The 27,116-nt window shown below is 42.1% G+C and overlaps 1 protein-coding gene across 1 annotated transcript in view; it reads right to left on the bottom strand.

The window, feature by feature from the left end:
• Nucleotides 1–20,875, bottom strand: part of HIVEP3 (HIVEP zinc finger 3) — a gene marked incomplete at its 5' end in the record, with an annotated part of 41,050 nt that extends 20,175 nt beyond the window's left edge. The window contains 2 exons of the mRNA XM_083370034.1: nt 12,409–12,554; nt 15,869–20,875. Of these exons, the coding sequence (XP_083226160.1) occupies nt 12,409–12,554; nt 15,869–20,875 (5,153 nt within the window). The remainder of the gene's footprint in view (nt 1–12,408; nt 12,555–15,868) is intronic.
• Nucleotides 20,876–27,116: the final 6,241 nt, after the last annotated feature.

Raw genomic sequence — 27,116 nt, 5'->3', positions numbered from 1 at the left:
TTCAGGTTAAAAATCCAAAGGAAAAAATGTCACAGTAGCCACAATATTGACAACAGTGGCTGATAAGAGTGGATTCCTGCAAATTCATGGCAGCAGACTTGAGAAATTATGCTTACAAATATTGTGCTTTGCTTTCCCTTATTTAAAACGAGGTGGGCTTATAGAAACCCCCAAACCCAACTTTTCACCTGGTTTTCCTTACAGCCAGCCATTCTCAAGCTCTCATTCTCCAAGGCAATTCCAAAGAAGTCATATCACATGAAGAGTGGGAACTCCAGGGTCAGGGAACTTTGCCAAACTGTCTGTTCCCAGATGCTGTATTACACCTACATGCAAGATTGGAGCCACAAACAGCTGGGAAGCTTGACAAAACAGGAAAGGAATCCCTTCCAGGGCTTAAATACACACCAAAAAGACAGGGTTGCTGAGTGAGCATTGAGAAAAAAATGATTCCCATTTTAGTTATGGGGGGAGGGGGGAAATGACATCTTTGGGAGTCTGGCTAGTTCTCTATCCAAAGTTCTCTATCTTACTGGGGCTATGAAATTGTCTTTTGGAAGCTCGCCTACCGAGTGATAGAAAATGGAAGCCGAGAGCAAAGCAATGAAAAGACGTAGTTTCTTGCAAAGAAACAACAGAGATTTCAAAGAATTTAAACACGGCCCGATATATATATATATATATATATATATATATATATATATATATATATATATATATATATATATATATATATATATATATATATATATATATATATATATAATTGATTTTTAACAATTACAATCTTTCGTGCTTAGTAAACAACGTGTTGTCTGGATTCACCTATTTAACATTAACTGCTTCACTATCAATTAGTTCAATACCGCACAATCCAGTGTTTTTTCCCCTGATCCTCCTTTCTTCACAAATATGATGAGGATGTTTACATTCAATTTTGTATCTTTTAATGATAGGAAGAATTGTATTTGCGTAGTGTTGGGAAAATGAAAACAATGTGGGAGATTCTTCTTCATCATCGTCATCATCCCTTTCCTACAAAAAGCTGGCATGAAAGTCTTTCCTGTCCCAGCTTGATATATTCACCACCATCTTGCAAAACAGATTAGGTCAAAAACACAAGGAGAAGATCAAAGAAGATCTCCTCTTTTATGACATTTTATGCATCAAGTGATAATCTTTGATTTGCCCAGAGCTTCTAGGCATTTAAGTACAGTAAACAAAATCTGGTCCTTCTATGTTGTTTGTCCTGTCCTGGGAAATTCGAGCTGCTAGGGTTTTCCCCCTATCAAACCAGACTGTCTGCAACATGCTTCTGCTTAAACTATTTTTAACATAAGAATGCTTGGTACTGCTTAATGTCAGTATACATAATAGCAACAGGGAAGTTATTAAGAATAAAACAGATAATAAAAGATAAAGGAGATGTTTTATAGCGGAGTTTAAATTCTGGAGATTATGATGGTAGGTTGCTATTTCCTTCATCTGGATGAGTTTTCTGACTTCCCAGTCTAGCTCACCATGCCCTCAGAATTCTCTGGGCATGTACTATCCAAGTAGTAACTGGGTCTATGGAGATTCTCAGTCATCCAGGTCATGGTTGTCCCAAAGGTGCTTTTTCAAAAGACAATTGGACTTTGTTTTTCCTTGAAGAGGTTTCACTTCTCATCCAAGAAGCTTCTTCAGTCAAAACTGAAGAAGCTTCATGGATGAGAAGCCAAACGTCTGAAAAGGAGAAGCCAAGTCCAGTTGCCTTTTGAAAAAAAACACCTTTGGGACAGGCTTGACCTGTGCTGCTACCTGTTGAGCCCTAAACAGATCAAATCATAACAGATGCCAATTCAACAAGCTGAAAACTTATCTGAATTGCATCTGTAAGAACATTCCTTTCTGAATGTGTCGAGGAAGATTCTCAGTCATCCAGGTACAGTTGTCTGAAAACTGAGTCATGGCAACTGAATTTGTTTGTGTTAATTTATAAATAATAATAATAATGAGGAGGAGGAGGAGGAGGAGGAGGAAGGAGGAGGAGGAGGAGGAGGAGGAGGAAGGTACCTTGGAGGTCATCTAGTCCAACCCTCTGCTCAGGCAGGAAACCCTATACCATTTCAGACAAATGGCTGTCCAGTCTCTTCTTAAAAACTTCCAGTGTTGTAGCATTCACAGCTTCTGGAGGCAGGTTGTTCCACTGGTTAATTGTTATCACTGTCAGGAAGTTTCTCCTTAGTTCTAGGTTGTTTCTCTCCTTGACTAGTTTCCATCTGTTGCTTCTTGTCCTGCCTTCAGGCACTTTGGAGAATAGCTTGACTCCCTCTTCTTTGTGGCGGCCCCTGAGATACTGGAAGACTGCTATCATGTCAATTTGAGATGTTTCAAAGCAACTCCTCATGCAAGCAGCTTCTTTAGTCAGAGCAAGTTGGTTAAACCGAGTCGTTGGGATGTACCAACTCATCCTGAACCACACATTTTGGGCTTTGTTCCCCAAAATGTGTGGCAATTTTCAGATTCCTTTCCATTCCTGAACTGAATTTAGGAGAAGTTGCTCCCTGTCTCTGCTGCTTCCAGATGCCCTGAAATGTAGCTAGTAGGGATGATAAAACAGTCCAAGGTGAGTAGGGAAGTAAAATAGAAACCCAGGCTGTTTCCATAACCTCAGAGAAAAATGCATTATAGACAAGTGTCTTATGGAAAAAAAATATGCACCAATGCAAAGGACTGCTAGTCTTCTCCAGCATCTTTTTTTACATGCTATAATGAAAAGTTCTTGTCAGAAGGGATCTGCCTTGACCGAACCATCTGCATTTTAGACAAAAACCATACAAATGCAGCCCTGGAATACACTCCAGATTTATAATCCAGATGTGACCCTTTGTGTTAACTGTTTTTCAGCAGTGAACCAGACGCAAAGAGTATGGTTACACAGAGTTGACTAGTTGCATAATCCTAGCATCTTTGATCTGGCAGAGATAGACAAGTAGCTGTCACCCACAAGGACCGGAATGCTTGGGAATTAGCAGATATTTTACCATTGTTGCTAAGACACAAGATGTTATATAACATCACCCAGGGGGGAAAAAAGCCAAACTCCAGCAGTTGCCAAATCTCTCTTCTTCCCACTTCTACCAGTGAGACAACTTTTGAGTATTTTGCATCAAATAACCAGCTGGTGGCTCAGAAACTCATTTATGAGTATTTCTAAAGAACAAATTCCCTCTCAACTTAACAGTATTAGAAGCCACACTCAATCAGGGCATAGCACTAGCAATTGCACTTAAGACTTATATAACCACTTCACACGGCTTTACAGCCCTCTCTAAGTGGTTTACAGAGTCAGCCTGTTGCCCCCAACAATCTGGGTCCTCATTTTACTGACCTCAGAAGGATGGAAGGCCGAGTCCACCTTGAGCCAGTGAGGATCAAACTCCTGGTAGTGAGCTGAATTAGCTTGCAATACTACATTATAACCACTGTGCCACCCATGGCTCATTGAGCAGGCATACTTGGGCTCACAACTTGCCTAGAATTTAACTGGCTCTATTCTATGTACAGCCAAGAAATTAAAAGACGCTTGCTCCTGGGGAGGAAAGCCATGGCAAATCTAGACAGCACACTAAAAAGCAGAGACATCACCCTGTCAACAAAAGTGTGTATAGTCAAGGCTGTGGTCTTCCCAGTTGCAATGTATGGCAGTGAAAGTTGGACCATAAGAAAGGCTGATCGCCAAAGAATTGAGGCCTTTGAACTATGGTGCTGGAGAAGACTCCTGCGAGTTCCTTGGACTGCAAGGCGATCAAACCGGTCGGTCCTAGAGGAGATCAATCCTGACTGCTCTTTAGAAGGCCAGATCCTGAAGCTAAAACTCAAATACTTTGGCCACCTAATGAGAAGGAAGGACTCACTGGAGAAGAGCCTAATGCTGGGAAAGATTGAGGGCAATAGAAGAAGGGGACGACAGAGAATGAGGTGGCTGGATGGAGTCACTGAAGCAGTAGGCATGAGCTTAAATGGACTCCAGAAGATGGTAGAGGACAGGAAGGCCTGGAGGAAGGTTGTCCATAGGGTCGCGATGGGTTGGACACGACTTCGCAGCTAACAACAACAACAACAAAATTCTATGTACGGGCAGGCCTTTGAGTCAGTCCTGTCTCAACTAGGCCCTGTTCCAACAACATACTTAACTGAGCCAGGGTGAAGTTAATCTGCTACGGCAGGGGTGTCAAACTGCCGGCCCGCGGGCCGGAGCGTCACGGAGAAACCGTGCCCATCCCATTTTCGGCAATGGGAAAAAGTTCCATGACGTCGCGAGTTTGACATGCCTGTGCTACGGGGACACCCATTAACTGATTAGCTATAGCTGGCTCTAAATGTAAAGTGATATAGGCTAACCATATACCTAGCTAACCCATCTGAACTCTACAGGTGTAAGGCTAGGGGTTAATTGGGTGAAACATGTTGTGGAACAGAGTTACTGAGTAGAGAGTAAGTATTCAAAAAGGCAAAGAATCCTTGATTTCTACAAGCAAGAATCCCCAGGAAATTATCCAGTTTAGTGTGAAACAAGGTATTTACAAGGTGGATTAAAAACAGTCCATAGTTTGTGGGAAAGAACAAACTTCATGGATTTTACATCAGTATACGTAGTCCTTGACTTATGCCCTTTTGCTTAACAACTATGCCAGGTTATGACACACTCCCCCAAAAGATACTTACAACCCAGTTTCCAAGTTACTGCAGTGCCACAGTGATTATTCACCCTTACAACTGACTGCAGGGCCATTGCAGCAGGCTCTCCCACCTATGCCCCACCCACCCCGCTGCGTCTCTGCAGGCTTCCGTCTGCTTCCTGCTCTTTAAGGAGGCTCCATTTGTCTGTACAATCTCCTTAAAAATGGAGCCCCTTACAGGCTCATGACAAACTAATCAAAGAGAGAAGCAACCTAGATCTAAGGAGAAAATTCCTGACAGTTAGAACAATTAACCAGTGGAACCACCTCCCTCCAGAAGCTGTGAATGCTCCAACACTGGAAGTTTTTAAGAGGAGACTGGACAGCCATTTGTCTGAAATGGTATAGGGTTTCCTGCCTGAGCAGGGGGTTGGACTAGATGACCTCCAAAGTCCCTTCCAACTTCAACATCATCATCATCATTATCAAATATACTTATTTTGGCTCAGCTTGGAAACCTCTCCATTTCTCCTCAGCATGGCTGGCTCACGAATTCTGGGAGTTGAAGTCCACGATTCATAAAAGCGCCAAGGTTGCCTGCCCCTGACCTAGGATTTCCTTCTTAAAGTTTCTCTTACACCTATGGTGGTTTTAATTTTTTTAACAATATCAGGCTTATTTCTTAACCTCGATCACGTACTAGCTAGGGGCTGAAATAATGTTGAGTATTTGCCACTGTGGGCTCAGTTCGAGAATTACCATTTAGTATCCTTGCACGTTCTTGGTTCATAATTACATCAGGAATTTGGTTAATTTGTAATTATTACAGTTAAATAGTAAGACAGGTTTGTGGAAAGCAATTAGGGGTTAACAATGTTAATGTTTTGTTAAACTGTATCACCCAAATTTGAAATATTTTAGTCTAAGAAGAACCAGATAGATCAAGAATGGACAGCTGCAAAAAATGGTGATTATGTATTCATGGAAAAATGTTGGTCTCCCAGACTCTAAAAATTCATTTAACATCTGTCAGCTCACAGCCGTAGAATTAGCTTTGTACCAAAGAAAAGACTAGCCTAGACAATACAGTTCCATGTGGTTTAGGTTTAATTCATTCTTTAAAATGGAATCATAATGATGAAATGTAAGAAAATTGTATTATTTTAATAGCCTGAGAAGGAATGGTTGATTGGGTAGATGAAATATGTATTCAGTCTTAATGGACTTTTAAATATTTAGGGTTAGAAATAATATAGGTTTGTGGGGTTTTGTTTTTGAGGTTTTAGTTTTGTTCAGGTTGTTTTAAGATTTTCTTTTTGTTGTGGCATTTTTAAACATTTGCTTCCTATCCCCTCACCGCCTTGGGTAGTTCAGATAGGATTTTTTCTTACTTTGTATTTTTTATATAATAGATTTCTTTTTTTTAAGTGTGCCATCTTTCCAAATATTTTTAATGGGACCGAGTTGTATCCTCAGTAATTCAAATTCCCATTTGACATCTAGGATTGTGCAATCTTTCAGACTCAAGATTTTTTTCCCACTACTGTTGTTACATGAAAGCTTAATCTATATGGCTATATCTGTCATTTTTATACAAACAGCTATTCTTCACAGCTGAAACTTGTAAGAACTTGGAATACCTTCATTTTTTTAGCCAAGATGAACATGTATTTGTCTGGAAACAAAAATAATTATATTTGATGATGATGATGATTGATAAAGTTGGAAGGGTCCTTGGAGGTCATCTACTCCAACCCCCTGGTCAGGCAGGAAACCCTATACCATTTCAGACAAATGGCTGTCCAGTCTCTTCTTTAAAACTTCCAGTGTTGGAGCATTCACTGCTTCTGGAGGCAGGTTGTTCCACTGGTTAATAGTCCTAACTGTCAGGAAGTTTCTCCTTAGTTCTAGGTTGCTTCTCTCCTTGACTAGTTTCCATCCGTTACTTCTTGTCCTGCTTTCAGGTGCTTTGGAGAATAGCTTGAACATAAAACACTGAGTCAAGACAAGAAAACCAGCTTAGCAGATCACCCACTCTGATTGTACTTATTTTCACATATCCTTATTTTTCACTACCTATGCAGAAAATCAAGAGGCTCTTCTTATGCCCTTCCCTAAAAGGTAAAATATATTATCTGCCAAGGAAGCAAACAACCCCAGTTCCTGGTCAGCAATTCTTTCCTTCTTGTCCCATACAGTGTATGGCATGCACATAGAAGAATTGCACATCAAACTAAATTTTGCTTGTTTGTTAGAGAAGCCACAATAAGTATGAGGACCCAGATTGTTGGGGGCAATTAAGCTGACTTTGTAATAATGCCGCTTGGGTGTGTGTGTGTAAAAGCCCTAATAAGCAGGCATATACATAGAATGAAGGCTACTGCTAAGCTTGTAAGCCGCCCTGAGTCTTCGGAGAAGGGCAGGATATAAATGGAATTAAAATAAATAAATAAATAAATAAATAAAAAAGTAGGTTCATATACCTGATGAGCAATAAATCATGATGTACAAAGTCTAGTCCAGAAGAAATCTAGTCCAGAAGAAATCTAACAAGCCACATTACTGCTTATGGTGGATAAGTTAACTCAGCAGTCATGACTTTGAACTGGCCCTGGAAGAAACAAGGAGGAGTCAAAGAAGCAGAACAATTACAGCAATGCTTCCTGACTTCAATAAGCTACAGATGGGTGGACTTCAACTCCTAAGTGTCTCCAGCCTATATGTCCACTGCTGAGCATTCTGAAGTTGATTTTATTTATTTGGAACTATCAAAGATAGGCAACACTGACTTGTTTTCTTGATATTTGCCAAGACCCAGTTCTTCTTCAAGGTCTTTTTTTAAGCTTTATCTCTACAAGAGCCTTGGTCGAGCAGTGGGCTAATGCCTCCTTAAGTAACACCAGCTGCCTGCAATTAGTGCAGGTTCGCATCCCACCAGGCTCAAGGTTGACTCAGCCTTCCATCCTTCCCAGGTAGGTAAAATGAGGACCCAGATTGTTGGGGGCAATAAGCTGACTTTGTAATAATGCCGCTTGGCGGGGGCCGAAAGCCCTAATAAGCAGGCATATACATAGAATGAAGGCTATTGCTAAGCACATTGGTTTGTGCTTAAATTGTAAGCCGCCCTGAGTCTTCGGAGAAGGGCGGGATATAAATGGGATTAAAATAAAAAATAAAATAAATAAAAATACTTCCAGGATTTTGAGATTCACGCAGACTGTGGGTTCAGAGTTCGAGTCACTCTTTTAATATTATTATTTAGACTGGATTTGGCATTTTTATCCACCTACCAAGTCATTTCTTATCAACAATTTTTAAATCTGGAATGTTCTGTGGCAGATACTTGTCTGATTGAATTCCAAAGCTCAGAATACTTTGGTTTAGTTTTCTATTATATAGTTTATTTTGGGGTCCCACCAGTTTGGAGAGAAGTGGTATGTCTTGCAAATATTCCAATGCACCACTGCTCTACTTTGTCAAGCCTCTATACTTCCCTCTATATGCCAGCGGTGTCACGCAGAAGCCACACCCACCCCTTTGCCGGCAATGGCAAAACAGTCCCATGATGTCGCGAGTTTGACATGTCTGCTCTATGCTGTTTGCCATGACAGGCCAGGATCCCTGGCTGATCTCTCAAACAAATACAAAATTCGACAAAATACCATTCTTGATTGGCTTTTGTAGTAGAAATACTGATTCTAGTTCTTAAATCAGAGTAAACTAAAGGAAATCAATAGGTTGCTTAGATGTGAAAATACACAAGCATTTTTGGAAAACGGGAACAACTGGAAGAATACATATTCATGGTAAGCCACAGCTGTTGGATATTCTGGCTTATTATAATGTACAAAGACTCTTTTCAACATCATTTAAATGAGTGAAGTAGTATCTTGCCCCATCTTCTTATGCAGAAAATAAAACCTTAAAAACAAAGCAATCGCACAGAATTTCTATTTTAAACATCCCTTTTTTTAAAATGCCATCTACAGGTTCAATTTAGGTAAAAGCTCATAAATCTCTGCTCATTTCTGTTTGTGTTGTGCCCTGCAGATTTGTATTGTCTGCTTTTTTATGCCAAGGGCAACCTGCTCACTTTTCACCAATAGCAATGAAAAAAGGTAATAAAGCAATAAACTTGAGCTTCTAATTTTATGTCTGTAGTTCCACATCTGGCTATTTTTATTAGGAACAGAAAGTTCTACCTAATCAAGTTTTTTTAAAAAAAAGAAAAAGAGAAAAGTGTTTAATTATATATTGCTTTCTTAGCTCAGCCTATATTTACTTACTTTAAAAAAAACCCATCATATCAGTATGTCCTTCCTGATAAAGCAACACAAATAAACCTTGGAAAACGTATACAGATATTGCATTTTATATTTGGTCTTAAAATGACCACAAAACTCCATCCGCTGGCAATGTTAAAACTTAAGTCTACTGTTTAGACTGTAGATTCATGGACAAAGGTGAACTTTAAAAACTGTACAAGCAGATAGGAAGAAAAGGTCAAAGCTTGCTGGAGAATTATATCAAGTAGAATAACACATTGAGCTACAATAGCATTTGTCTTCACCACCATTGTTAGATCAGCTACAGAAGCTGCTGAAGCTATTATCTTGACTACAAACAGAATAACTAGATCTACATGGTAAACCAAAAATATACAATTGCTTTAGCACAATATGAGAATCCAGCCATTGACAGGGAATAGGTTTCTGTAAAGAAGAGCAGAAGGTGTAAAAAAAATCACTCAATATGAACTCAAAAGTGTTCCTCTTATCAATATTTCACAGCCTTGGGAACTTAAAGATGTACAGACATCAACTCACAGAATTCTGGCTGGAGAATTCTGGGAGTTGAAGTCTATAGAGCTTAAAGTTGTTGAGGTTGAGAAAGACTGCTCTAGACATTGGGGAACTGTCATTCTTGTGACTCCTCACTACTGGTCAACCTTGCTGTGGCTGTTGGGAGTTACAGTTCAGTAAGGTCCGGAAAGCCCTGGTTCTTTAGCACCAAGAATAACTTGCACCTTTTATCCCTAAGTCAGGGGTAGGCAACCTTGGTTCTTTTATGACTCATGGACTTCAACTCCCAGAATTCCTGAGCCAGCTATGCTGGCTCAGGAATTCTGGGAGTTGAAGTCCATAAGTCATAAAAGAACCAAGGTTGCCTAACCGTGCCCTAAGTCAACCAAACTGGTTTTGCACTATTTCCTGAAGATATTGTGGTTGTTGATAATTCAGTATCTGAGATTTGGTTGTCAGTATTCACTGGAGGATAAACTGGTTGTGGTTCTGATAAGAACTATCAGACAGTGGAGAAAGAAAAGGAAGGAAAAAAAATCCCTTCCATTTGATCTAATCTTTGGCAAGGATTAGAACTTCTCTCTTCCAAGAATCCCAAGCTTCAAAGTTTTCAGTTTGAAAATTTTCAAATTAAAAATGCTTCATATCTCCTTCACTTTCTGTCTGATCAAAAACCCAAAATGGAGATATGAACATTTTTGGTGGCAAACTACTACCAATAAATACATTATGGCATCATTATAGTTTGGGCTCATAATCTTGTATTAATATCTGGAGCTATATTAAATTTTTCAAGAGCCGTCAGTGGTATCTCTTTGTATGCATGTTAAACATCATGCAGCCACTGGAATAATCTATTTTGAATGGTAAAATATCCACATCTGGATAAGAAATCAGAAAGTAAAGCCTTTAGGATTTCATGGGAAAGAATGAGATCAAACTGTCAGAGGAAACAGTAAACGCAAACATATATACACACTCACAGAGAGAGACAGGGAGAAATTCAGAACTAAAGAAAAATAAACCCCAGAATAAAAAAAAATCTTACGTGTGAATATATTTTCCTTCCCTCATCTGCGATGAGCCTTACAGCTATAATTAAAGGATAACCCATTCTGGAAATCATAATCTCATGCAGGTCTGTATCCTATCCTACCCTGCAGAAAACTCTAATTCATTAGGCATTATTGGTGGTTGGGGCGGGGTTTAAAATAAAACAATTAACTCCTATGAGAGAGAAAAGAAAAGTAGGAAATAACTGTTAGAAGTCAATACTTAATGATCTACAATGTTCAGAATGCTTATTTTGGTGAAATCTGAAAGTCTAGGCAGACAGGCATGCACACACACACACAAAAAAAACATATGTTCATGTAAATATACAAAATATGTCTGAACTCAATGTCCGTGGAGATTCTCAGTCATCCAGATCATGGTTGTCCCAAAAGTGCTTTTCAAAAGGCAACTGGACTTTGGGTTTGGGGTTTTTTTTTTCTTGAAGAGGTTTTGTTTCTCATCCAAGAACTGAAGAAGCTTCTTAGATGAGAAGTGAAATGTCTTCAAAAAAACAAACAAACAAACAAAGGACTCAGTTGGATCAAGTCACTTATTGCAGCACTAATTCTAGAACTACACCGGTTGTTTTCTACAGGCTGAACCATCACCCAACTCACATCTCTTCTAAGCATTTTGGGGGAGTTTCTGGGTTTGAAAAATAATAGGTAGATCAGGGGTCTTCAAACTCGGCCCTTTTATGACTCGTGGACTTCAACTCCCAGAATTCCTCAGCCAGGCATGCTGGCTGAGGAATTCTGGGAGTTGAAGTCCATGAGTCATAAAAGGGCCGAGTTTGAAGACTCCTGAGGTAGATCTTCAATTTAGCTGAACTGGCAAGAAGTCAAGGTTATTGTTATTGTCTTCTCGGCGCTCTCTCTACTTCCAATTATATGGCTGCAACGTATAAAATAAATAAGATGAAAATTAAAGTAGGGGCCACTTCAACATTAAACCCTCCAATCTAGAGCATCAGATCGAAGCAAAGAAAAAAAGTCTTTATGTAAGGAAAGAGGGCCAGGGCTAGAAATTGGACTACACATAATCCTCGACTTACAACAGTTTGTTTCGTGACCATTCAAACTTACAACGGCACTGGAAAAAGTGACTTATGACTTGTTTTTCACACTTAAGAGCGTTGCAATATCTTTATGGCCACAGGATCAACGTTTGGACGTTTGGCAACTGACTCATATTTATGACGGTGTCCCAGGGTCATGTGATTCCCCTTTTGTAACCATCTGGCAAGCAAAGTCAATGGGGAAGCCAGATTCGCTAAAGTGTGTTACTGACACAACAACTGCAGTGATTGACTTAACTTTGGCAAGAAAGATCATAAAATGGGGCGAAACTCTTTTAAAAAGAAATTTGGGGCTCAGTTGTGGTCATAAGTTGAGGACTAAATGTACAACATTATACACAAACAAGCAACAGAACATTTGCACAAGATTTGTACGTACATTATTTTGGACAGTCAGCCATAGGTGAAACTGTGATGAGCACATGTGATTTATCTTTCTAGCATCAAACTCTTATCCAATCTACTGAGATACTTGAAACAACAAAACCCAACTCAAATCTTCTGGAAAAAGTCAGATAATCCAGCCCCAATCAATTCTTCCATTGCTGCACAGGTAAAATTTCAGAAAATGAGAAACAGGTCTACTGTTCTTGAAACCCGAAGCTACTTACCTGGCATATGAGTTGCTAGAGCTCAGGACCATAACGGTGATGAGAGAAAGAGAGAGGAAAGTAAAAAAAAAAACAACCTAAGCCTAATTGGAGCTAATAAGGGACACCATTGCATTTTCCTCCAAGAGTTGTTTTTAGAATCAAAAGCTTCCCCTCCATCAAACACCACGGAATATGAGAACAACACAAATACTCACCCTCCTTCAAAGATCTTGATCCTGGTTGGTTCTCCTCGCTTGGTTACAGGAATGTCATCTTCAGTTTTTCCTCTTTTATCCCTTTCCTTATTGGTTTGCATTGCATCTTTCTGGCCTTCACTGAGAAGGAGTGAGGGCAGATGGACCTATCTCCCCCCCAAAAAAATCAAAGCAATTTATTATTATTTTTTTAAAAAAAGAAAAGAAAAAGGAAAAAAAGAGGAGGAAAAAAAGGAAGGCTGGTCACTGGTCACAAACCCCTTGCTTCAACCTCTTCTTGTGAAGTAAAGAGTGGGCAGCTGTTTCTGGCATGGGCTGCACTAAAATCAACTTCGGTGCCCTCTCTGTTTAAAGGAGCTTTAAGGATCTTTCAGCGCAATAAGTAGTAGAGAATAAGTTGTACCTTAACTGCGCTTTGAGCTGTACTCCAAGGGTTCCAACCGTTGGTTATATTAAATGTGGGCCGCTGTCGGTTGCTTCAGTTTCTAAAGCAGGGGTGGGTAACCATGGTAACCTTTTTATGACTCGTGGAACTTCAATTCCCAAAAATGGCTGGCTCAGGAATTCTGGGAATTGAAGTCCACAAGTCACAAAAGGGCCATGGTTCCCCACTCCTGTTCTAAAGGGACACAGGATGTCCATCTCTGCTAAAGGTTTTGGGCGATCCATTCTGGAGCATGGAAATACCAATACTAAAATAAAATAAATAATTAAAAGGAAAAGTCTAGTATTACTAAATGAGACAGGGCAATTATTTATGTTTTGCCAAGAAAGGTCAGCCACGTATAAAAGTAATCTGAAATCTCAAGAACAACATTCCTGGAATTAATCTATGGATTCGGGACTAAATCCTCAGCAGTAGCATCCTCCAACTCATAAGAATGGACCAAGCCCAGTTATATGTTTTTTATTGGATATGATTTCTCTGCGGGAATAAAGGAGCAAGCTTCTCTCACTTTCCTTCCATGGCCCCTTAAAATCTACTCCAGAGGATCCCGCGGTCACCAGAATGGATTTTGGAGTTTTGCTGGGAATGAGAAGCGGGTTGGGTGAGGAGGGCACAGGGGAGCACAAAGTTCTATTGTGCTACCAAAAGTCTGGTTTGATGCTCTATTCCAGGGGTCTTCAGACTTGGCCCTTTTATGACTTGTGGACTTCAACTCCCAAAATTCCTCAGCCAGGCACGCTGGCTGAGGAATTCTGGGAGTTGAAGTCCACAAGTCATACAAGGGCCAAGTTTGAAGACCCCTGCTCTATTCCATCCATTATCACCTAACCAGCCAATGAGAAGTTAAAGAAGAACAAACGCGTAACCGGTGCCAAGGAATCTCTGCAGTCAGTTAGATAATTGTTTTAACAGGACAGAGGAAAGAGGTTATATGACTGGAACTATTTTCCAAAACATGAATCTGGTTTTCATCTAAAAAAAATTTTTAGTCTGCTTTCAAGTTAAACAGTCTGACTCGACAATCACCCCAACATTATGCCAAAAAACCACCCTCTTTGACCCTGCAGGTGTTTCTGAGTATTCAGCCTTCTTTTCATCTTGTGGCTGACTGCTTCGTGTTGCTTTCAGCCCAAACACCAAAGCTTTTCTCCAGAGTAAACATGAAACGCTATGATTTTTATATAACTCTGTAAGATGTTACATTTACTCCTATGCTATGTCAGCCTCTGCTAAGCAACACGCAGTCTTGGATCCAGACTCCTTCATCATACCTCAAAGCATTTTAAGACCATAAAATCCCACCAAGCTCCTGTGATGAGACGTTCAGTGAAAATATTAAAACATTAACATGATCTGCTCTTTTCTAAGGAGTACTAAGAGTTGTATGCATAAAATAATACAAAGCACTATACTTTTTACTTCTGCTTCTCTTGACAGAAGTCACTGTAATGGTCATTTTAATTTAGCAGCCTTCCAAGGCTCATCACCAAAGATTGCCACATTCCAGACAAATGCAGTGAATCTCCCTGGCCCAAACCACCAAACTATAATCATTTCCAAGTTTGATCAGACATTACTAATTTCAGGGCTCAACTCTCCCTACAACCAGTCTTTTTTGTTCATTGTTCTTTGCATGATTTCACTTTTTAGTGGAGCCCTCAACCCCTCTGAGGTAGCTTCAATCAATGATCCGTCTGGCATGGAATCGATTTCATTGCTACCATAAAACATGTGATTTTACATACTGCACAAGAACAGTGAAGGTTTCTGAAAAGTGTCCATGCTTATCTTGCATAAGTTGCCATTTACCCGGGGCACCCCATTTAGGAAGTCTTCTATGACTTCTATTAACAACGACTTGCAACCCAACTCACCGCAGCCAACTCACTGTGGCCAACTCACTATCACCAACTCACCAGAGCCAACTCACAGCGGGGCAACTCACAGTTCAATTTAATTATTTTAAATAAATAAAAAATATTTTAACTTTTGTCATTCGTATTTCATTTGGTCCCTCCTTTTGTCTCCTTTAATGATTCTATTCCATCCTTTCTCTGATATTAGTGTAACTTTTGTCCTGCGGCAAGCTGGCCATGGCTAGTTGTCCTTTGGCTAGTTGGCTACAGCCAGGTAGTCCAGCAAGTTGGCCATGGCGAGTTGGCCATAGCAAATTGGCCCTGATGAATTGCCATAAATGCATTGAACTGACTTCAGGAGCAGCTGCATTCAGTTTTCTCTGAACTGGGTGATATATTAGCTTGCCTATTTCTATCAATTTTGTTGTGCGGAATAGTAAAGCTCACTAGCTGAAATATGAAATGAGTAAGTTGCTAGCTGAAATCTAGCAGCTTACAAAAAGGAAGCTTCCACACACTAGTCACTTACAGTATTGGGAATAGACAGTGTACAAATGACTCGGCACTGGGGCGCTCACTAGGAAGCAAGGCATTTAATACAATTTCCATGGCAAGGATTGATTCTACAATTTGACCTGGGCAGCAAAGCCAACAAGGAAGTGCATCCAAAGCCCATTCCTTGGGCTGGCCACACATTATAAGTTAATAAAATGGATCAGGCTGACCTTCTCCAAAGCAGAATCTTTCAAAAGTACTGGCTTTACTCCAGCGATATTTCCTAATCGTTGGTAATTCTGAAAGTTGCAGCTCCAACATATTCAAAGACACCAGACTGGGGAATGACAGAAGAAAGCAGCTCTGTTGGAGAACCCAGTACACCCAGATGTTTTGTCTTTAGCTAGTTTGACAGCAGTTTACTTTCAGCAATAGAGTTGGGGTTCTAGAGCAACTTTCTCCAACCTGGCGTCTTCCAAATACATTGGGCTGAGAACCTCCAAAACATCCAGCCAGCACTGCTTTGGGGAGCCAGTTCTAGGCAGTCGTGACCCAACTCATCTGGATAACATGTTGAGCCAGTTCTTTGAAGCCTGGCAGCAATGCTGTCCAATCCTTAAACAAACAGATGAGGGCCAAAGGAAAAAGTGATTTTCCTTACCTCTGACATTTTGGGGTTCCTGGAACTTGAGGGTACAAGCCTCCCTGTCTCTGGACGTGGAGCGGTAGCCATGGTGTAGGTTTCTTTGCTCACCTTTTGCTTGGAGCGTAGGAGTGACAGGGCAGCCTTAGTAGATACACCGGGGAGGTTGGGATTATACAGGCTAATGCACCAGCTGGCATACACCGAGGAACTGTGGTCAACTTGCTGAATGTGATTTGGTTTTGTGTAATTTAAATAGCACCAACTGACATTAGTAGTTGTGTGGAGACTGGGGAACAGAAGTACCTTCTTAACGTCTGTACTGTCCTGAGACTTCTTGGAGCTTTGAGCAGCCGCTGAGGAACATGCCGAGCTCGGAGGATTTGCCACCGAGGCTTCTGCCGATTCTTTCAAGTCCTCCTTCTTCACTTTCCCGGGAGCGTTATTGCTTTCAGGCTTCTTTCTCGCTGGCTGCTTACATTCTTTTTGAACTTCAAAGCTAGAGGCCTCAGACTGTGGCAAGGCCAGGTTTAAGGCAGCCTGGCCTTTGGGGGATTCTGACTGTTCAGACAATATATCTGGGAGTGTTTCTGCTTTGGCTGCTGTTTGATCACGTTTTTTCCCTTCCTCCATTGTATTGGATGTCATCACTATTTCCAGCTTCTCTTCTGTCTTGGACAACTCTTCTTCCTTCACCCGTTTCTGCTGCTGAGTTTCCATGGTGAGCTCCAAGCTCCCCGCTGGAGACAGCATCCGCTTGCTTCCTCCAGCACTTGACGGGCTCCCTCCGAGATCCAAGAGGCTTTCAGACGTGGGGCCCAGGGGGAAGTAGCCTTTCCTTTCCGACAGAGATAGTGGCAGCCGCAGGTAAGGAGCGCGGATCGGGGTCTTCTGCTCCTCTGTGATCATCTGAGCCAAATCAAGACCAACACTGTGAACGTTAGCAGTGCAGACCAGAGTACCCTTGGTCTGATAGTCCTCAAATTTTGGCAGTAGGATTGAAGAGGCGCTGCAGTGGGACTGAGTGACTAGGATTTGGGAAAGAGTGGTGTACATTGCACTTCCGTAGGATGGCATGTTAGCCTGAATGCGAACTGGGACAACGAGAGATACCACAGGCTCTGAACAGGCGGGTACCACCAGCTGAGAAATGGAGATGGACGCAGAGGGGCTACTGGGCCGAGCTAAAATATGCAGCCGGCTCTCAGAGCCATAATCTAGAGATGGGGAGAAGGTATGGCTTCCAATTTCAGGAGAGAGGCTGGATTTCAGATGGGGCAAGTGGGCACCAATGTCACTTGGCAGCTGGACAGCAAGCTGTGACTGAAGAGGCAGAAACAGTGCAGAAGGGAGTAGTGAAGACCCTGGGTAATGGAAGGGCAAGATGGATGGGCTTTGCCTGATTATGATATCAGCCGGGTGTGACAGCAGCGGAGGGGCAATGTGTAATTGGCCCGGATGCAGCAAAGCTTCTTGAAGAGGAAGTGCTGCGCTTTGAAATAAGGAATGAGGGACCTGAGGGATGGAATACTGACTGGAGAAGATGTCGACTGAATGTCCCAACGGTGGCAAGAGGTGCTGGAATGGTAAAAGAGAAATTTGTGGGCCCATGTACTGCTTTTCATGGAGGGTTAAATGAGGGACAGGTGGATGGACCACTTGCAGAGCTTCAGTATAGGGATATGTGCATGAGGACTCAGGACAGTCTTTTGGCTGGTCCTTGTTGGCTGGGTACCCTCTGTGAGAAGAGAAAGAGGAGGAGGAAGAGGAGGAAGGGAGCTGTTGATATAGCAAGCTTGCAGCAGGAGACTGAGTGGAAGGTTGCACGGATTCCTCGCTCTCAGCTGTTCCTTTGGAGGCAGAGTCTGGCTCGTGCTCCGGATGCCTGGTGAGAGATGCCTGCCGAACCAAAAAGCACTTTCTCCTCTCCTGTGGAGCTGTTGTTGTTGTCGTCGTTGTTGTTGGAATTTGGGAAGTAGAAGGAGATGGAGACAAGCTCCCATAGTCAAAGGACTTGCTGCGGATCTCCGACATTGGAGAGGAATGTGAGACATTGGGTGTCTGTTCAGAAGCAGACCTCCTCATTTCTCGGGAATGATGGTGATGGTGGTGGAGATGGGAACTTGGTACCGTTAACATGTGGGAGCCGAGGCCAAGGCCAAGAGGCTTACCATGGGATTCAGAGGACTGAGAAACCGTTTCCTCTCTCTCAAAAGAAGCTGAGTGACTAGAAGTATGGGAGATGCTGCTTTCCTGACTTGGGCTTCTGATTGACTCAAAACTGGATTCTCCAGAAGACTGGGCCATTTCTGCTAGCCGTAGCCTCTTCTTTTTGGGAGGTAGCTTCTCTGCAGGAAGTTGGGAGAGAGACTGGCTTCTCTGTGGCCACTGAAATTTCTCCAACTTTTCTGGCTCTTTCGGTGGAGGTTCTGGTTCCATTTCTGGTCTATCAGGTTCTTCAGTGACCAGAATCTCAGGGACTTGAATATTAGGTTGACGCACAAGCTTTGGCTGAAGGGAGTGAGTTGGTCGGACATGTTGGACTTCTGGTTGGGAGGCATAAGGCAAGAGCAGCTTTTCCTCTCCTTCTAAGCTACTCTGCTGTTCTATGGAATCCGACTTCTCAAAAGAACTTGTATGTTGGATGACAGAGATCTCCTTTGAGGTTGTTCTCCTCTCTTTGCCCTCTGGAGTAAATGGGGGAAAACTTATACTAACCTCGGAAAGAGGCACAGGTTGAGTGGGATCCATTGCTGGCTTCACAGACTTGGAGGTGAGGTTCAAGGCCACATCACTGGATTTCAACCCCCTAAACTGAGTGGCTGGTCCACTTCTAGAAAAGGATGCTTCAGTCAACTCAAAAGCTGGTGGATCTTCATCATCACCAAGACTCTTTTCTTTTCGCCTCTTCCTCAGTGGCGTCAGCTCTAAGCTAGTTCCCAACTTATAATGCATCACTTGTGGCCCTGGATCAGATTCCATCAAACCTTTCTCCATTTCAGACAAAGTATATGAACTGGAAGAATGAGGTTTGGAGATCTGAAGTTCTGAACAATAGTACTTCTTGTGGGCTTCATAATTATCCCTTTTCTTGTATCGAGCCCCACAGATGTTGCACTCGTACATAAATCCTTTTGTTTTGGTGCCCTTCCTTGACTTCTTGGTCAACTCACTCTCCTTGGTCTCTGGTTCTTCTGGAGGTCTGGAAAAGCTTTCCTTGCCTGCTGCACCAACCTCTTCTGAGCTGTACTCCATTCCCAGGGGTAGCTCAATAGCTGGCTGCCGTTTTAGCATCCGGGGATGGGAAGACATCTGACTGCGGCTTAAGACCTCTGATTCAGCAATGTGATCATCGAAAGAATAGCTACCTCTAAAGGAGTGAGAAGAAGTCATAGTGCATACAGCTGAAGGCATAGAGTGGCTTCTTAGAAGAGGCACTGTCTCCGTGGCACTGTGGGATTGCTGGAACGATAACAAGGATGGTTCAGGCTTCATTTTTTCAATATGAGATGTCAACGACTTTGATGGATCTGGTTGGCTACCGGAACCAGGTTTGATGTCTAGCTGAAATGATTCTCTGAAAGAGCCAGGCTTTGGAGATTCGATACTGCTCCGTCTAGACAAAGAGCTCCTTCTCGGTTTAACACTATCAATTTCACTAGTATCAACAACTGCCTCATTAATGGTGATCAGCTTGGTGATATGTTCAATAACCTGTGTCCGAGGCACAGACAAAGGAACAGTACTCAGCTTTTCTTCAGACGATACTGGGGGAAATTCTTGGGTCGTGGTTGCGGCTAACATAGCAGTCCGCTGGCCGATCCTCCCACATTTGCCAAAAATGATTTCTGCGTATGATTTTGCATTTGTATTCGGCGGACTGATTTGCTGCTCTGCACTCTCTGATCTCGAGAAGTAGCCTGATTCGGTGCTTCCTTTACTGCCAGGACTAAGGAAAGCCTGTTCCTCAATAACTTTCTTCCTCTCACTTAGACGGAGGGCAAGCTTTTGTTTGATAGTGTGCGTTTCTTCTGATTTATGACTTTGGGCAAGGTCTGACGATGGCTCTACAAAAGCACTGCTGTCCTCAAGGGATTGAGACATGCTAGAATGGGTAAAGGAGGTGCTTTCTTGGCTTGAACCTTGACTTCCTGCCCTGTACAACATAGTTTGCTTTCGCCTGGTGGATAGTTCCAACAAATGGCCTGGGGTGCTTCTGGTCTCCTCTTCAGAATCTGTGCTTTCTCCTTCTGTAGGCTCTTCAAATTCCTCTCCACCCACCTTCTCCACCTCCAAGCTGGAAGGGTACAACTCTGTAGCAGTGCCTGAAGATAACCCAGCTTTGATGCGATGAGCGTGAGATTTTCGGTGCTTGTACAAATTGCTTTTGGTTTTGAAGGAAAAGCCACAGGGAACACATGGATAGGGTCTCTCACCTGTGTGGGATCGGATGTGTTTCTGGAGAACACTTGGTTTGGCACAAGGCCGGCTACAGTACTGGCAAATGTATTTGCCTGGCTTCTGTGGCTTTTTTTCCTTCTTGTGTCCTTCTTCAGATGGTTTCAAAGAAACCTGCAAAGTACGAGGGATGTAGACCTTTTGAACAGGGGGCTTGTCTTCTTCAGTAGAAACAGAGGAGCAGGATGGTAAGATCCCAGAAGAAGGAAATGAGCCAGAGGGAATTGATCTTGCTGGCTCAACAAGCTGCCAGGTAGGGCCTTCTTGCTTTCGGGGAGTCCTGTATGCTGGTGACAATGAGTGCTGTTGAAGTTGGGCCACGTGGGATGGATGCTCGAAAGAGGAATGCTTGGGTTGAGCTTGTCCTGTCTTCTCCTGAGCCTCCTCTCTTGAAAAACGTTGCTGGGGTGCAACATCTTGGAGGGGAGAGCCTGGCAGCAAAGCAGAGCTGCTTGGATATGGAGTCATGGAGGAGATACTGCTTTGAAAAGCTTCTCCTTTCACGAGCCTCTTTCTTGGAGCCTCGTCCCCCTTTTTTGTGCTCCTCTTGCTTTGTTCAGGATCCATGGCCTTTGAAAGGGGGAACAGAGCGGGGGGGGGAGGGAGGGCTGGAAATGCTATTTCAGGAAACTGTCACCAGGCTTCATTTACAGCAAAGGGAGGTCTCCCCTGTGGCGTTCCTGCTTTGCTTGCATTGGAGATGAAGCCAGAGCTGCTAAGAGCCACTGTAGATTCAAGATTTCAAAGTGTCCAGTTGCTATTTGATTCAGAGGGGGGAAAAAATCCTGAAGTAATAGAGGGAAAGGGGGGTGGGGGTAGGGATGCGGGTCAACAGAGTTCACACTGGTAAAGCATGACAAACTACTTCAAAGCAGGAAAACTGTCCAAAAGTTGCAGTCCAAATATTTTCCTTGTGAATTGTGTTGAAGCTTTAAACCGAGCCATTGCAGTACCGTTGACCATGGCAAGTCTTCAAAGACCGAGAAGCAGCCCAGGAAGTGCCTTCTGTTCTCTTCTCATGCAAACCTTTGTAAACTTGAGACTCCTATGTTCATCTTGCAACCATCCCTCTCGGTGTCTTTCCTTGGCTTGGGGAGGAAACCTCCACACACAAACACACACACACACACAGCAGACCACAACTTTTTCTGTGTGAGCATGTGCATGCAATTCTCTCTTTTGTCTTCCTTGCTCTTCCACTTTGATGTTCAGAGACCTTGGAAGATGTTGCCACTCACCTTTCTGAAATGACAACAAAGAGAGAAACACATTCAAATCACTCACATTCCCAGTTCTCCTACTTTACGCTGTCAAAAAGGCAGAGATTTTAGACTTCTTCAGGCATTCAGCTGGACATGTGACCCTTGTGAAATAACTGCACAGAGAACCCCCAATCCTTTCTCTTCCTGACTTTCACTGAATTCTGTTGGAAATCTCCTCTCCTGAAGGAAGTATACTCACATTTGCTTGGACCTCTCTCTGCACGACCCAGGACCTGAAGAAGCCATAGTCCCAGTCAGTGCAGAAGGCCAGTCTCACATCCGTGCAAACTCAACCAGAGTGATGTGGAGGTCGATAAGAAATTAAAGAGTGGAATTGTACATAAGACCTTGTTCTCTACACTTTCTGTGGGAGATGGGTTGGCAGCTAGTTCCCAGGGCAGTATGCCAAAAACATCAACGATGAACAGCTAGCTACCTTGCACAAAGTTGCAATGAAAAGCTCTGTAAATTGGTGAACAGAACAGAAGCTCTGGGGTTAAATTGCACATGTTATTTGAAGAAATTACACATCCATTTTGTTAGATGTGTCTTTATTGTTAAAGATAGTCCTCTAACAACCAGTCATTTTTTACCACCATCCATGATGTTTTTTGCCAGTTTCTGACAAAAAACACCCATTCAGATGAACAGGTTTGCTTAATGACCGGTTTAATGACATTCATATAATGACAGCTGTGAAAAAAGACAGAAGTGTACTTTTGGTCATGTGGATGTCCTGAATTGTGACCGCAATGACTTACGACTATAATTACAGTTGTAAGTCAAGGACTACCCATAATTAGCCAGGCAATATCAAGTATCTAAAAAAATTCAGTCAACATTTCAGCCAAATATAAGCCAAAAGAGTCTGACATTTAACTGAAGTTTGATTCCTACAAAAGTAACTTTTGAGGCATAGGACAGTGTGGGAATCCAATTCATGTAATTTCTTGCTTTGGGGACAAAGATAAATAGGTGCACCTTTGAACTTGAAGGCATGATCCAAATTAGACAAATCAAGAGAGATTCGAAATCAGATTTTGCAACAATTTTTCCAAGGCAGCGGTCCCCAACCTTTCCAGCTTTGCAAACCGCCAGGGGAGGGAGAGAAGATGTTACTGCATGAGCGGCAGATGAGCACACATGTGCAGATCCATTTGCATGAGCGGCAGGCACATGTGCCCACCACTCGTGCAAATATAGCCTTGCACACACACGTTTGTGCACTGCTTGTATAAGTAGAGCTGTGCACATGTGCGCATGCTCACCCACTGCTTCATGGCACAGTTCCAAATGGGTCATGGCCCGATAGTGGGCTGCAGCCCAGGGGTTGGGGACCCCTGTTCTAAGGTGTTCAAATGCCAGTATGAATGCTTGGGTTGACTGAAACCAGTAGCAAGATGAGAAAGGAGTTTTTCTTCTGGAAGGGTAGCAAGCAACCATTAACTTCTTCTTGAACTTCAACAGTATAGCTCAGGGGTCTTCAAACTTGGTCCTTTTATGACTTGTGGACTTCAACTCCCAGAATTCCTCAGCCAGGCACACTGGCTGAGGAATTCTGAGAGTTAAAGTCCACAAGTCATAAAAGGACCAAGTTTGAAGACCCCTGGTATAGTTATTGCTCAGATCTCCCCCAGCTGTTTGCATTTTTAAAAGTTGTGCATGCTAGTTGTATTCATACAATTAGAACTCTATATCAAAGTCAGGAAACCAATAGGTGAGGTTCCTGAATATCCACGTAAAATGTCCAGCTCCTTGGCTGCAGTTTAAGTAGACATGCTAGAGTTCCATTGTTACTTCTACTTGTTGATGTTATTATTTAAAATGAAAGCACACTAAACCAATAAACACAGCAGCAGATGTACTCCAGAAAGCATGTGTAGCCAAGATGACCCCAATTTGTACATGGTCACCATAACAACATACTGCATTTGATTTAACAAAATTAACTCGATTTTTCCTCCTTGCAGCAGCTGCAAGCTGAGTGACTTAATAAGGTTTGGTACTTGCATTTATCAGTGAAAGAAAATGTGTTTGTCTGCTTAACATTAGAAATCTCAGCCAACAGAGGAAGAAGCTGATGTTCTTTGGGACTTACATAAAGGAACACAAGGAGGGGTTGGGGACAGAAAACTGCATGGAAGATCTCCAATAACAGTAAGACTCAGAAAATTTGTCATCAAGTCTTATGGTGACAATCTTCTAAAGCCACTGCAGGCATAATCAGAAAGTCATGCTTTTAGGGAACAAAGAAAGATGACTTCTCTGGAAGCAAATTCTGGATGCACCTAGCAGCAGTTTCAGGTTTTAGAAATCTAAAAGTAACAACAATCCAGTATTTAAATAAGTTTGTATAGTAGTTAAATTCTGTAAAACACAGGCTGAAAATGTGATGCCTACCATACATCAAAACTAAGCATCAGTCTTATCAGATCTGGAGGGTGCACAGAACCAGCAGCGATCAGCTGGAGCAGTTGCAAAGAGACAGATCGTTTCAGCAAGTGGAGATGGGCTGTATTTTAGTGGTACGTGTGTTTGTGGTTCAATCATTAAATTGTGTCTGAGTTTTCATGACCCCATGGACCATAGCATGACAGGCTCCCCCCTCCACCACCACCACGCCCCCAGTCTTCCACTGTCTCCCAGAGTTTGCCCAAATTCATGTTCATTTCATCAATGACACTATCTAACCATCTCATCCTCTGCTGTCCCCTTCAACTTTTGCCTTCAATCTTACTCCTTTTGCCTTCAATCTTTCCCAACCTAAGGGTCTTTTCCAATGAGTCCTCTCTTTTCAGTAGGCGGCCAAAGTATAACTAATGGGCTAATGCTGCACATAGCCTCCAAAAATCCATTACATCAGCACTTTTCCCCTTTTTAACAGCAATGAAACAGGGGAGCATAGCAGAAGAGATATTGTTTTTAATTCAGTGCCAAAACAGTAAAAAAGAAGAAGAAGAAGCACCCCAAAAGGCAGAGGGAGGACACCCAAAATTATATCTCTGTCCCACCTGCAGACATCCTGGCCACATCACCCCTGGCCCTCAGCAAGAGAAAGACTAAAAATTGTATGCAGTACGAAGTGTAAGGATTGAAAGCAAATGTCAGAGGTATAATTCAGCACCTGCAATGAATGATGTGAAAGACCTGAAAAACGCCCTCAAGCTGAGAAAGAGAGTGGGCAGGCACAATGGTAGAATAGATAGGCAAATCATCTAACCATGATTTAAAGGCAACTTCCTTTGTTCTGAAAATGATGGCTTCTAATCATTTCTCTGAGCAACTGCCAGTCAGTATGCTAGGATGTGTCACTGACAGAAGCTGCATGGAGAAATCTGAAAATTTCCTTCTCTCTATAAGAGAAAGAAAGAAAGAAAGAAAGAAAGAAAGAAAGAAAGAAAGAAAGAAAGAAAGAAAGAAAGAAAGAAAAAGAAAGAAAAAGAAAGAAAGAAAGAAAGAAAGAAAGAAAGAAAGAAAGAAAGAGAAAGAAAGAAAGAAAGAAAGAAAGAAAGAAAGAAAGAAAGAAAGAAAGAAAGAAAGAAAGAAAGAAAGAAAGAACCCAAGTATCAAATAAATGTAACATTAAATATATAGAATCCACCCCAGCTAGATGCTGGGGGCTGGAAGAAAAATTATCCTTTATATACCAATAGTTATAAGCTTTGTTGTTGTTAGTGCTGGATATTTGTTTTTCTGTTTTGTATTTTTTTTATTTTTATGATAAAACAAAATAAATACTTTTTAAAAAATGGCAAAAGTTTGCGACAGGTTGCTTGCTTTTAACAAACCACAGGAAGCTGGCAAAAGCCAACTCATGGGGCCTCCTGTCCCTTACGAGACCCCTCGCTTCCCTCACGTTGCTTGAATTATAGTCCACCACGCTTGAAAGGCATCAGGCTGTGTATGACAAAGACAGATGTTCTTTTGAACGGAAGGCAGATTGGTGGAACAGCACCCTGCTTCTAGAAACCCATCATCTCAGCTTGCCATTTTTCAGCACAGAGGCAGGCCCTTCTTAACAAAGCGCCAGTGCTACCCGTGTTTTCCACAAAAATAAGACCAGCTCTTATATTAATTTTTGCTCCAAAAGACGCTTTGGGGCAGGGGCCTTCAAACTTGGCTCTTTTATGACTTGTGGACTTCAACTTCCAGAATTCCTCAGCCAGGCATGCTGGCTGAGGAATTCTGGGAGTTGAAGTCCACAAGTCATGAAAGGGCCAAGTCTGAAGACCCCTGCATTAGGGCTTATTTTTATTTTAATCTTTTATTTATTTATTTTAATCCCATTTATATCCCTTCTTCTCCGAAGACTCAGGGCGGCTTACAATCTAAGCACAAATCAAATGTGCTTAGCAATTTTCTGGTTAGGGCTTATATTTGGGAAAATACGGTACTAAATGCATCTGTCTGGCTGACGATCTTAACTGGGTCTTATTTTTTGGGTGGGACTTATATTACGAGCGTCCCGAAAAATCATGCTAGTTCTTATTTTACAGTTGGCTCTTATTTTCGGGGAAACACGGCATCACCAACCATTTATAAAACATGGTGCAAACTTTTCAGAGGATAGGTCTGAGGAACACTGGCAATCACAGGCGTACAGGTGTGACTTGCCTACAACACATCAACTGTTCTGTTCCTTGAATCCCACACATATGTCAGATGGAGTCACAAACATTCACTTTGGCCAACCCCTCTTCTTGGTTTGTTATTACAATTGCACCCAAAGTGTCCTCTTGTTATTCAAGTACTCCTTGACTTATAATAGCTCATTTAGTAACCGTTCAAAGTTAAAACAGCATCGAACATAGGACCATTTTTCACACTTAGGACTGTTGCACCATCCCCACGGGCACATGATCACAATTCAGATGCTTAGCAACTGACGAAATATGATAGTTGCTGCGTCCCAGAGTCATGTTATCCTCTTTGGCGACCTTCCGACAAGCGACGTCAATGGGGAAGCCAGATTTGTATAACAACTGTGTTACTAACTTAATAATTGCAGTACTTCACTTAACAACTGTGGCAAGAAAGGTCGTAAAATGGGGCAAAACTCTCTTAATAAACGTCTTACTTAACAACAGAAATTTTGGGCACAATTGTGGTCGAGAACTACTTGTGTAGAGATCTGCCAATTTTTCCAGCAGCCTTTGCAGCTTTTCTTTTCATTCTTGTTTGACAATAGCAAAGAGGTAAATACTATCACTTCCTCCTTACTATAAAAATAGACCCAGGCAGGAGGAAATGTTTGTGTGAGTGAAAGGCACAACTTTGCTTTTCAGTTTTTCTTTGTTTTCGTTTCCCACTTATCAAGGAAATGCTATGTTTCTTCTTCAATTGATGAGAGAATTGAGCAAAACCGGACTTCACGTTTTTAAAAATAGGGGAGCGTGAATTGTGGTTTTTTTCATCCCAGCTAGATCGAGTGAGGACAATCTGGAATCCAAAGTGAAAATAATCCAGCACCCATAGAGCAGTGGATGTCTTATGGATCACTTCTGATCTTCCAAACTTGTTTTTCTAGACCCCAATGACCAAGACAG

This window comes from Vipera ursinii (assembly GCF_947247035.1).
Source record: "Vipera ursinii genome assembly, chromosome: 9".
NCBI classification, from domain to species: Eukaryota; Metazoa; Chordata; class Lepidosauria; order Squamata; family Viperidae; genus Vipera; species Vipera ursinii.
Note: the sequence above shows the minus strand (reverse complement) of the source record. Positions and strands in the feature narration are given on the sequence as shown.